This window comes from Vicia villosa, linkage group LG5 (assembly GCF_029867415.1).
Source record: "Vicia villosa cultivar HV-30 ecotype Madison, WI linkage group LG5, Vvil1.0, whole genome shotgun sequence".
Classification (NCBI taxonomy): Eukaryota; Viridiplantae; Streptophyta; class Magnoliopsida; order Fabales; family Fabaceae; genus Vicia; species Vicia villosa.
The window spans coordinates 119,637,647-119,649,397 of NC_081184.1; the positions used below are offsets into that span (position 1 = coordinate 119,637,647).

Consider the following 11,751-nt stretch of genomic DNA (forward strand, 5'->3'; position numbering starts at 1 on the left):
GCAATTCCAGGAAAACTGAACAGAGTCCAAGCTTTGCTTACCTCTTTAAAAGAGATGGAATCATTCTAGAAATCTCTTTAAGTACATATCTTGTTGAAGATTCATGAAGTTATCACTCCTCTTCAACCGATGCATCTTATTATGCGCCCGGTCCGTCCAAAGAGCTTCCTAGCTACAGGAAACGCCTAGAGTTAGAGCAACACAAGCTAGGAGCTTCCTAGCGGCGTCCATATATACTTACCATTCACCTTCAATATGAATTATATAAGGATAATGTCATAACAACCATGGAGTATCTGTGCATAAAAGGAATGGCATTATTGGAATCAAACAACACAACAGAAAGAACAATGCTTACAATGAATCTAAAACCATTACCAAAAATATGGTATCTCTTTTTAAGTGCTCCTTGATGCCTACTACACATAAAGAAATGATCAACAAGGCTAGGCTACTTCTTCTCTGCTGCATCACCATTTTCCAGTCAATCAATATTAGAAAAAACTTTCTCTTAATATATGTTGGTTTATGCTCAAAGAAATGAATGTTGTATTTCCCATGTCTCATCATGCACCCTCCAAAAGGCATGTAATGCCCAACAGAAAAATGATGAACTAATCAAAACTATTAATGGTTTTGATAGTAAATATGTGTTGAAGTTGACGAGGGAGCCAGAGAAGATGTTAGAACTTCTTCCTCTAGGGTATCTAACAAATCGATAAGGGAAATTCTGCTTAAAATTAATGCACCAAGATTATATATCCTTCTGGTGGTTTACTAAGGAGCAGTATACTTAGCATAGGAGGATATAATCTCTACACAAGAGGGGTGATGTGAATAGGAACCCAATATTTTTCATACCAGATTTTGGGGGAGGAATGGTTGACAATGAAGAATCTATGTCATCTTTAGCAAAAGAGCAAGAGAAGAGCCCTTGTGTGAGAGATGAGAGTTTTAAATATAAGAAGAAGAATAAAGTAAAGTATGTTGGTGAAGCAATTTCTATTTAGGAGGCTAATATTGTCCTGGCTCCATGGGTTGTCCATTTTCCCAAAATAAATGACAGAGAAAAACTTTGTGAATGAGACAATTATGACATATTAGAATAATAGACTTTAGGCTAGAAGAATATGATTAAGGTTGTGACTTGAAGACTGGCATTACATTTAAGACGATTCTAGAGAAATGAACTAGGGTTGAGTTGTCACGTTAATGAATAAGGACTAAAAAAGCTTCTACAACAATGCTAGAGGGCTATGTTGTCTTATACATGTGTTGTACTATCCTAGTACACATACTAGAAAAAGGAAATATGCTTTATTCTTTGGGCCATGGTTAATGGATAATTGTAAAGGCCTAATAAACAAAAATAAATATAATTTGGATATGAAAGAACCTCCAATAAATAGATCTGAAATGGAATTGGAAAGCGGTTTAAAAAATTAAGATAACTATGTATAGAAGAAGAAGGAAAAACTAGAGTCCCAAAGTCCATTTCATGCCCTCGTCAGCTCTAAAGGAATACAATGTTGAGAGACGTATTACTAGAAGTTACTTGTTGTTGAGAGATTCCAAGTAGTTGAAGTTTTTATCTTAGGTTTTCATTTCTATTATATTTGTTTATGAATTTATAACTTATGTTCTCAATATGTTGTATTTATTTATCTCAGTATGAGCTAAACTTCCTTTGTTGGATAATATGTGATTTCTTACCTTATGTTTATTCTTAAGTGTGATCATCATAGCAATGAATAATGGTTTATTAGGTTGAGGTAACATCTAATGTAATTTCCTGAACTAACAAGGTTAAGTAGAGAGTAGGCATACATTGCTTACTTGGACACTGTAGAAATACAGGGCTAAGGCTATAGGGGTGAACAAAACAAATTTTATAAGTGTTTTGGTGATATTGTGAGGCATGGATATAAAATCTTAAGGGAACCAATGCATATTTTCATATTGTAGATATACACCTGAAAATTGATTTCTTGCCTCATAAGTTATGACATTACACATCATATTCAGACGCTAGATGAATTCATAAAATGGATCATTGTTTGACAAATTGTTCTACAGTGTTAAAAATCTTTATTTTATCACTATGATTTTCTTATTTTTAACCACATGACACAAACAATTATTCTATTACTATTGTTCATGTTTACTTTACAATTTTTTGCATGGAATTCAAGATTCTTAATACAATCCTTGTGAGATCGATGTTTTTACTTATCACTCGCTACTAGTTTCACTATATATATATATATATATATATTTGAACATACAAAATAAATAATAGTATTGTATGTTATTTTACAACACAAAATCATTTCAGACTGCACTAGTAGGGAGAGTCCGACAAGAACCCACAACCAACCTTAAGACATCATATTCTCCATCAACCCAATCTAAACTCTCTTTTGGTTGATTAATAGAGACACTATAATAGACTAAGCAGGCCAAGAAAGGCCCAACCCAAAACACCCAATGTCCATTCCATAATGAGCCTCCATAAAGCAATGCTGGGCCTAAGCATCTTGCTGGATTCATCCCAACACCAGCATATCCAGCATGTCCAGTTACAGTTATAGATACAAATACTGCTAGTGCGAGAGAGCCTGCTACCACCACACAAATCATTGGCAAGCCTAAATCCTTATGTCTTCTTTTATCAAAAGCACATGTGAGACCCACAAATAGGACCAAAAACGTGCAAGTGAATTCAAGCAACAATGCATCTTGTGGCTTTATTATATCAGGATTTTGTTCTTTGTCACCGAGGGCACAACCTCCTAAAGAGTACGTATCTATTATTTTGGGGTCCATTACACACTTGAGTATAAAGAAACCAATTATTGAGCCAATGCACTGTGCTAAGACATAAAGGAGCGCACGAGAAAGAGTGACAACGCCTTTAAGAGCAGCTATGAATGAAAAAACAGGACTCATGTGGCCACCAGTTAGAGGAACTGTGACATTAAGAAATAAGAAGGCAATACCAAAGACTGCAAAAGGAATTATAAATTGAGGATTGTGCGATGAGTCCAAACATGCAACAATAGAACTTATTAGAGTAAACATAAGTAAAGTTGTTGCTATTAACTCTGTTAGAGCTGCTTTCCATGTCTGAAATAAAAAAATATTTAAAAGTGTTAATTTTTCTAGGGAATAAACAAAATTTTCAACGTATTAAAAAGGTAAAAAAAAACTTTTGGTTGCCACCGTTATACATACATATTAAAAAATATGATAAAATTATTAATATATATATATATATATATATATATATATATATATATATATATATATATATATATATATATATATATATATATATATATATATATATATATATTAGTAAATTAATTTTATTATTATTTTAGAAATAATATACATGATAATTAGTGAAGAACAAAATTGAAAAACTAATAATAATCTTTACATTAAAAAATGAAATCGATATTTATTTTAAGCGAAACTTAAATTGTTTTAATGATTTTTATATCAAAATAGACGAAGTTTATTTTTTTTTTTTTGTAAAACATTTTCTAACATAGATTGTGTCAGAAAACATCCAACATAGATGTGTTGAGAAAGAAGCCTGTTGCACATGTATGAATCAGATTGTGAAATGAAAAGGTTAAAGAAGACAAGATATTTGAAAATATGAAATTGAAATAACTTGATATGCTAATTTTAGGAAAGATTGTAGCCTTTTTCGAACAATAGGTTATATATGCTTGGTATAAGAGTTGAATTACCTCAATTGATAAGAATTCATGAGCACCGATGGAGGAAAGAAAATTTGGAGACTTCTTGCCTGCAAAGGGGAATCGTTGATCAGTGTTCATGTTTACAACTCTTGAATTAGAAGGATCCATATGTGATCTCAATTTTTGGAGTAAAGAAATATGTTTGTGGGGGTGGCTATTTATAATAAGAGTTAGCCAAACATTGCTATTGGAGAATCACTTTAATGTAATCAACCAGTTGTAGAAAGAGAGAAGTCAGAGAAAGCATATCTTTTTCCCCTCTATTCTGTCCTCTTTTGATCTCATAAAATTGTTTTATTTATATTCTTTGTTTGTTTAAAAATAGTTATCTCTTAATAATATTAAATATAATATTTATTCTTTTTGACCTTTATTAATATTCATTATTTAGAAAAATATTTTAGTTTCATAGGTTTTCTCTAATGAAGATAATATTTTAAAAATCAGATTGAAGATCGAATTTGCAAGACCTCTGATTTAAGGTTCAATTTATCCGATCGATTAAACATGCAATTGAACGATTTATTAAATTAATTAATTAATTAATAATATAAAGTTATATTTCTCATATAACTTATAAATAATCTTAGATTCGCAATTTAATAAAATAAATATTTTAAAATTTTCATTACAAATTTAATACAAAAAGATCAATAAAACATCTAATACAACATAATATATTCTTAAGTTTAATTTCAACTTTAATTGATGAATACTTTAAACAAATTAAAGAATTGTAATAAAATAAAATAGAATAATTCAAGCTAAGATGAAACATAGTAGAACATAACACCTAAAATAAATATTAAATATAAAATTTAAACAAATTAGAATATTTAAATATAATTGAAATATTATACTTAATTAAAGATTAAATCAAAACTTCATTAAACCAATTCAACTGGTGCGGAGGGACATTCTATTGTAGGGACGTGGGTTCCTGCTGCATTCAATTTATTCATCTTTAAAATTCAAATTTCAACTATTATACCAACAAGTTAAATAGTTAATCAAACATAGGCTTGATATAGAAAAGATTTAATATAATGCATGGTCAAAACTATTTAAGATCTATATCCGATCCTACCTAGTCATTGATCATATCATTCTCTTATCTATGGATTGGTCTCTCTCTCTCAAATAAATTGATCCAAAATTTTAGTCTCATTTTGTTACAACCGTCCTACAATAGATCTACGACATTATGTGTATGTTTGGCAATTTGTCCTGCTATCGTGATTTTGAGAAAATCACGGTCAAAAACCACGACAAGTGAAAAGCTACAACTTGTAGCTTCTTAAAATTCACGTTCCATTGTTTCCCAACGTGCGGTGGCGGCAAATAGAATTGGATCCAAACACACACTATATCTGTTAATTTATTCCAAACAATCATCAAATGTGATTCAACATTTGAACTTGCTTGGAATCAATTGTTTCAAAAAAAATTGCCAACAAGAATTCAAGAGCACTCTATTTGGATAAAAAAATTTAGCGAGTTTATGACCTCCCTTAATCAACATCATTAACCAAACGGTGTTTTTTCCAATAACAAAAACAAAAACTTTCCATTACCTTTTATGCATTTATATATAGGGAGGGGCCAAAAGGCACCCAGCTCCACTACCCTAAGTTCATCCTTGAGTGTGACCACATTGACAATAAGAACAAAAAGAATGAAATAAATTCAAAATCAATAAAAGGAAATACAACTTTATCTTTCCACTCCACCATAATATGATCATGTAGTTGTCGTTGAGATAAATCAATTTCCATAAAAACGCAAGCATAACAACAACAAATAACACTTGTAAATTTATCTAAGTGGATAAAGCTCTAACTCTTTCTAAAATGTAATAAAGTTGAGTATGTTAGTACTTTTGTTGTTGTTTGCTATAAAAAATGAGTATGGTTTAAATTTTTTCATAGAAATACAATAACATTAATAAAAAATATTATATTTTATAAAATTAATTTACAGTAATATGTTAAATGTAGTCTATATACAGTAATAATTAAATAATACATTTATAATAGTAATTTCAAACAATTATATATAATCAAGATTATTATAGTAATTATTTTTTATGATAAAAATTGAGAACGTCATCTATTTTAAAATAAATTTTATTTAATAAAATGATGCTTATTTAAAACATAATGAATATATTTTTTTTGAGACAAAAAACATAATGAATATTAGAAAATATAAAATGTCAAATTTTAAGAACGGTTTAAAAGATAATTTTATTTATAATTTTGTTCTAAATACAAAAATATCATCTCAAATAAATGAAAGATTTATTAAATTATGTACTCATCTCTCCCAAAAGTCATTCTCCTCTCCTTTCTTTTGAACTCTTAAACTCCAAAAACGTGCAAGAATCATTTCTTCTCTCTAAAGTAAATCAAACAACAATAAAAAATGATTCTGGTAACAACGTAGTAGGCAGGTCAAAATGTGAACATGTAAAAAAACATCTTCCGCACCGACAAGGGTATATGATGAACTTGTAGCTTTCAAAACGCATAAAAATAATTTTTTATACCCACCATGGGTGGATCTGTAGCAGCACCAAAAATTTATTTATTATAGTGTGTAGAAGTTGAAATATTTCACTTGTCATTATTTTGAAATGTTAGGTTAGTAATAAATTTTAGACTTAATACTCTTTAGGCTCTTTAGGTTAACAACTAAATTCATTTTAATCCCTTACTTAAAAGTATTATATAAATTCTTTAGCTCTTCCAAAATATATTAGATTAGTCATTTTATTCAAATCAACGATAAAAAAAATAAAAAATCGGTAGTTAAATTCATTACCAATAAATAGAAAGGACTAATGTAATCCGTTTGAACAATTAAAAAATTAATATGATATTTTTTTAACTTAAAGAATCAAAATAAATCTTGAGGTCATATGAGATAAAAAAGAATATTAAAATTTAATTTTAATTTTAAACTTTTAAAAAATAAATTTAAATTCCTTTCATTCATTATCGTCGCGTTAGTAAATATTAATGTTTTTATTTATAATCTATACATAAAAAAGATGGTGTTCCGAATTGGTCATGACACCAAAGATAAGAAAGTTAAATTTTGATGAAACTCAGTCTATGTCTGGAAATCTTGAAAAATCACGACAATACCGCACATTTGGTAGAAGGTGTCAATTGTAGCTTTAGAAAATCACGGTAGAAAGCATGTAAACATGCGACAGCGGTAGTTGGCTTTGTTTCCAAACACATAATCAGTCCAAGAGCACGTTTATTAAGATATTGAAGACTCAGAGGGGAGTTGCACTTGATTTTCACTTTCGAACGATGTCCTATCAGCTACAATTGAACAATCCTCAGTGTAAGATGTTGTTAGGTCACACGAGAACGATTTTAACAGCTCACACTATTTAAAATTCAACATATGTCATTTCAAATAGTTTATCATTCAAACATTTATATTACTTTCCCACTCATTCACTAACTTGTACATTGGAATGTTAATTTTACATGTTTGTCGTGCTCCTCTGTATCAGAAGCTCATTCCTCCTTACCAAAATTTCATTGTATTTAATCTCAACCTATTTCTAATTCCAAATTCCATTTAGGGTGACATTAAAATTATGAATTTAATCCACATTATGTTAACAAAATGAAAAGTTACATGTGAAAATCATGTACTAAAAAACTTATATAGAAAGGAACTTTTAGAAAATATAATATGTAGTAATCATGACCAGGAGAGACCACTAAAGCTTAATAAGATCTCTCTACAAATAATTTACTATTCGTTAAAAAATTAGTAGACATATTTTTGTGTAAAAACAATGAGTTTTTTTTTTTTTTCATTTCTAAAAAATTCTCATGATTGAATGTATGTGTTTCTTCTTCTAAATTATTGATTTAGTTCGAATTATACAGTTTGGAAGCACGTCAAGTGAGATTTCAAATTATAGAAATCGAACACGCCCAAGCATGCATTTAAATTATATAATTCAAATCATAATAAAACCCATATTAAATTTTGGTTTTATGATTTTTTTGTTGTCAAATTACACGATTAGTTCTTTTTTTTTTGTTAGTAATAGGCATCAACAATATGTTGAGGATTCTTATTAGGAGAAACAAAAGCTCAGCTATTACTCTTAATAAGAAGAAGCTTGTGTGTAAGATACTCACCAATAGAGTTGGACCAGATGAGCCACAACCCAAGCCTTAAGAGTCTAAGGTACATGAGAATGAGGTGGAGTTTCTTGAGGTGGATGTTCTTAAGGTATAAAAGGCTCATATGACCCATTTGTACATTTGTATTGTATTTTTATGGGGAACAAGTGCTTAGAAATTTCTTGTAAGGAGAGGTATGATTCATTTTTTCCAAAATTTTTATTCATGTTTGATATTGCTTCTAATTTATATTTTTATATTTTTCTAGTATCGTGAATGGTTGCTAAAATGTATAAATAATGAGAAAAAGATCACCACTTTGAAGATGCCAAAAGAAGATTGGTTCACTAATGCCGCTCAAGATAGTATTTTATTCCCTGAGGAACAAGATGCCCATATCGTGCATGATTGGGAAATTATATTATGGATCCATATACTATCTATAGCAATCAGATATTCACTTTATGTCAAATGACATGTTGTGAAGTCTTCATTTGTAAAAAAGAAGTAATGATTAAATATGCTCTATAAAGATCAAGATGTTTTGTTTATGATCAAGGTAGCAAGTCAATCTAAATAAGGACGACCCTAATGTCAAGCAACATTTCGTGGAGTTCCGGATGATCTCTGATCAAGTAATCTCTAATGATAGTGTTTATCAAGAAGCTTTATAATGTCCCATCAATTAGAAGAAGTCAATCCCATATAAAGTTCTGAATGAATGATGAATCAAACAAGGGATCTTAAAGTTTTAAATATTGTGAGAGAAATGAAGTGTGAAAGTTCGCTTGGTTTGTTTTTAAGTGATTAGTATATTGTAAAGATATAAAAGTAATTCTTAAGTTACTAAGACAACACGCACATACACATAAAAAATAGTTCTAAATCTCTCTCTTTTGCTAAAAAAAACACCTTAAAATCTATAAAAAAAACATAAAGGTGCACGTGGGATTGACCAAGAGCGTTCTAATCATTTAGGAAGCATGTGTACATTGCCTAATCAATTAGGGACTTAATCCAATTGATTATAGCAAATCAAAAGGCTTATAAGTCGGTTGAGAATATGCAAAATCAATTAAGTCTGTTAATTTAACATATAGATCATGTATATAAAATTTAACATAAATTATTTGATATATCAATGAGATACATAAAAACTAATGTCTTACAAAATTTCAACAAAATCGTTAATTTTGACTTTAACATATCAAATAATTTTTTATTGATGTTAAATCTTATAGTCATGATCTATATGATAATATGTTTCAATTAAACGGTAAATTTTGTTATAAGAATATACGATAAATAATTATAAGAGATGTCATGTGACTAAGTTTGACATTTGATGCTGACCCTATATATATATATATATATATATATATATATATATATATATATATATATATATATATATATATATATATATATATATATATATATATATATAATCAATATTTTAATTATTCACAATTTATTTTTAGTTTTTAATGCATAACATGTTGAATTTTATATAATTTAGTGAAATGTTTATGTTTATTAATCTATTTGTTCATGAATTCAACATTTTTGAATTATAGAACCTAAATACTCTAAATTGTAGAATGGTTGTTAATGTTGCTTAAAACTTTAACAAATAAATTTAAAATCATTCTAATTGTTATAAAATAGTTAGTGTCGCTTTCATGAATAATATTCTGTCCATTATCTAATTAACCTATTTACAACAAAAAGTAGCATCAAAATTATGATTTTGAGACTATATCACGTGAAAGCAAATGAAACATATCATTAAAAAAAGAAAGAAGTTACATGTAAAAACCATGTCTTAAAAAACTTATATTAAAATATAAAGGAGCTTTTAGAAGGGAACCTATGTAGTAATCACGGCCGACCCAATGGGAAGGCCACTAAAGCCTTAATAAGGAATTTGTGGGGAAACATTTTTTAACCGTTTGTTACATATTCGTTCTATTGTTTATTATAAATAAATTTTAATTTTTTTAGATTCATTTAATAGATGATACAGTAGAAACTCTTTAAATTAATAATGTCGGGACCGGAGAAATTAATTAATTTAGAGAGTTATTACTTTATCGATAAATTAATAATTATTAATTTAAAGAGTTTTTAAGTAATTATACTATACATATCAAATAAAAAGGCAAATTAGTCTATGTCTCTTAATATTACGTTGCAATGAACCTTGAGACTCAACGTAAATTAGTAACTACTGTGTTCATATGCTATTGGATGCAATAAGAAAAGTTAGAGATGAGCTCCAAATAAACTTGAACTTTAAAGTAACACAGACAACTATTGAATTATATTTCAGTAGAGTGTAATATATTTTTTTTTCAGTTTCTATGAATTATTAATTTATGATTTTCTTGGGACCGAAAATTATAAAGGGATCTTCCGAAAAATTATTATCTTATTATTTTATCGAGTTTTTCAATTTTTTACATTAGCCCAAGTTGGGACCGGACAAATTTATTATTTTAGAGAGTTTATTAATTTACCGAGTATTAATTTAAAGAGTTTTTACTGTATATGTATTTAGTTTATATATAATTTAAATATATTATTTATTGAATATATTTAAAAAAAATCAAATTACCTTACAATAGAAAAAAAAGAATGGAGCGTGTAATTGATAGACACATTTTCTTTGTGGAAGAAATAACTATATAATAAATGCCTTGGTGCGTTTTCTATTTAGAGAAGAATCATTCTTAAAAGGACTCTTTTGTAGTTCACTTTGGTTTTATACTTTATAGTGCTCCTCTATTCAAAAAATAATAATAATACTACCAATAGATAAAATTACATTGCTTTGTCTATTTTTTAAGTCTTTTGATATTGAAATATTTTGGTGTTGGAACCTAGAATAAAAAACGAGATATCAAAAAGAACTTCTGGTGCAGTGGATCTAAAATGTTAGTACTTAATCAATCCTTAGTTGATTTAGTGGTGATTGAAGTTGAATTTGATATGGAGGACTAAAGTTTGATCCCCGCAACTGCAATCGGGAGGGGGTTGCAACCACTTGATGCCAGAACTGACTCTCGAACCAGACTATACCGGTGGTGAAAAAAATATTAGTATTTCAACGCTAAAATAAATAAATTATTCGAAAAAGCAATTTAAAGTGAGAGTGAAAAAAAATACTTGAAACTGACAGCTTTTATAGGGTAGAGGTTTAAAGTATTCCCGATTAATGTGATGTGTTATGTGGGTCGTTATTTGATTATATTTGACGGTGGTAGATAAGTTGGAGGTCGTGATTACGTGCCTCATGTTTGGCCGAGGTATCATTTGATCTCCGCTTATTTCGCGTGCCTCTCGTGTTACCCCAAAGTCGTTTTTACTACTTGTTGAAGCGAGGGTTGTGTGGATCGAACTACCTTAGAGTATCTTCCAGGTTTTCAAGTCGGCCTTCGATTGAGAGAAGTTGAAAGGTTCCGAAGGGAAAGCAGATTGCATTGGAAACATGGACATTGATTGTTCATCTTGTAACTGCATTGTTTCGTGGGACGAACCTAATGTGTAGTTCTAGGTCAAATAGCGATGACGTGCCTCTTTATAGGGTACTTAAGTGTTTGAATAGACTGGGGCAGGATTTTGATTGTTGGTGGCCCGATTATATTTTTCGATGTTATCTAACGTTGATCGTGTGATAGTTGTACCAAGGCACGCCTAAAGAGTGCAAGGATATATTCTTTTACTATTCACAACTCTGGAGACTTGGGAATTCCTCTTCTATTTTTTTTGCACTTGCTTATGTGGTTTATGTGTTATGCAGGTACTTTGTAAATAAC

General features: G+C 29.1%; 1 protein-coding gene across 1 annotated transcript; it reads right to left on the minus strand.

Annotated features, from left to right (window-relative positions):
- Positions 1–2,246: 2,246 nt before the first annotated feature.
- On the minus strand, positions 2,247–4,033 carry LOC131607141 (aquaporin PIP1-5-like). Its single transcript, XM_058879169.1, has 2 exons — positions 3,762–4,033; positions 2,247–3,126 (listed from the first exon to the last, which is right to left on the minus strand). The coding sequence occupies exons 1-2, from the start codon at positions 3,879–3,881 to the stop codon at positions 2,332–2,334; spliced, it is 915 nt and encodes a 304-aa protein (XP_058735152.1). The 5' UTR covers positions 3,882–4,033; the 3' UTR covers positions 2,247–2,331.
- Positions 4,034–11,751: the final 7,718 nt, after the last annotated feature.

Bases quoted from the DNA above. Each gene is read 5' to 3' on its own strand.
- LOC131607141 (XM_058879169.1), bottom strand. From the start codon at position 3,881: ATGGATCCTTCTAATTCAAGAGTTGTAAACATGAACACTGATCAACGA. The intron at 3,127-3,761 runs GTAATTCAACTC...TTTTTATTTCAG, and splicing joins ATGAATTCTTATCAATTGAG to ACATGGAAAGCAGCTCTAAC.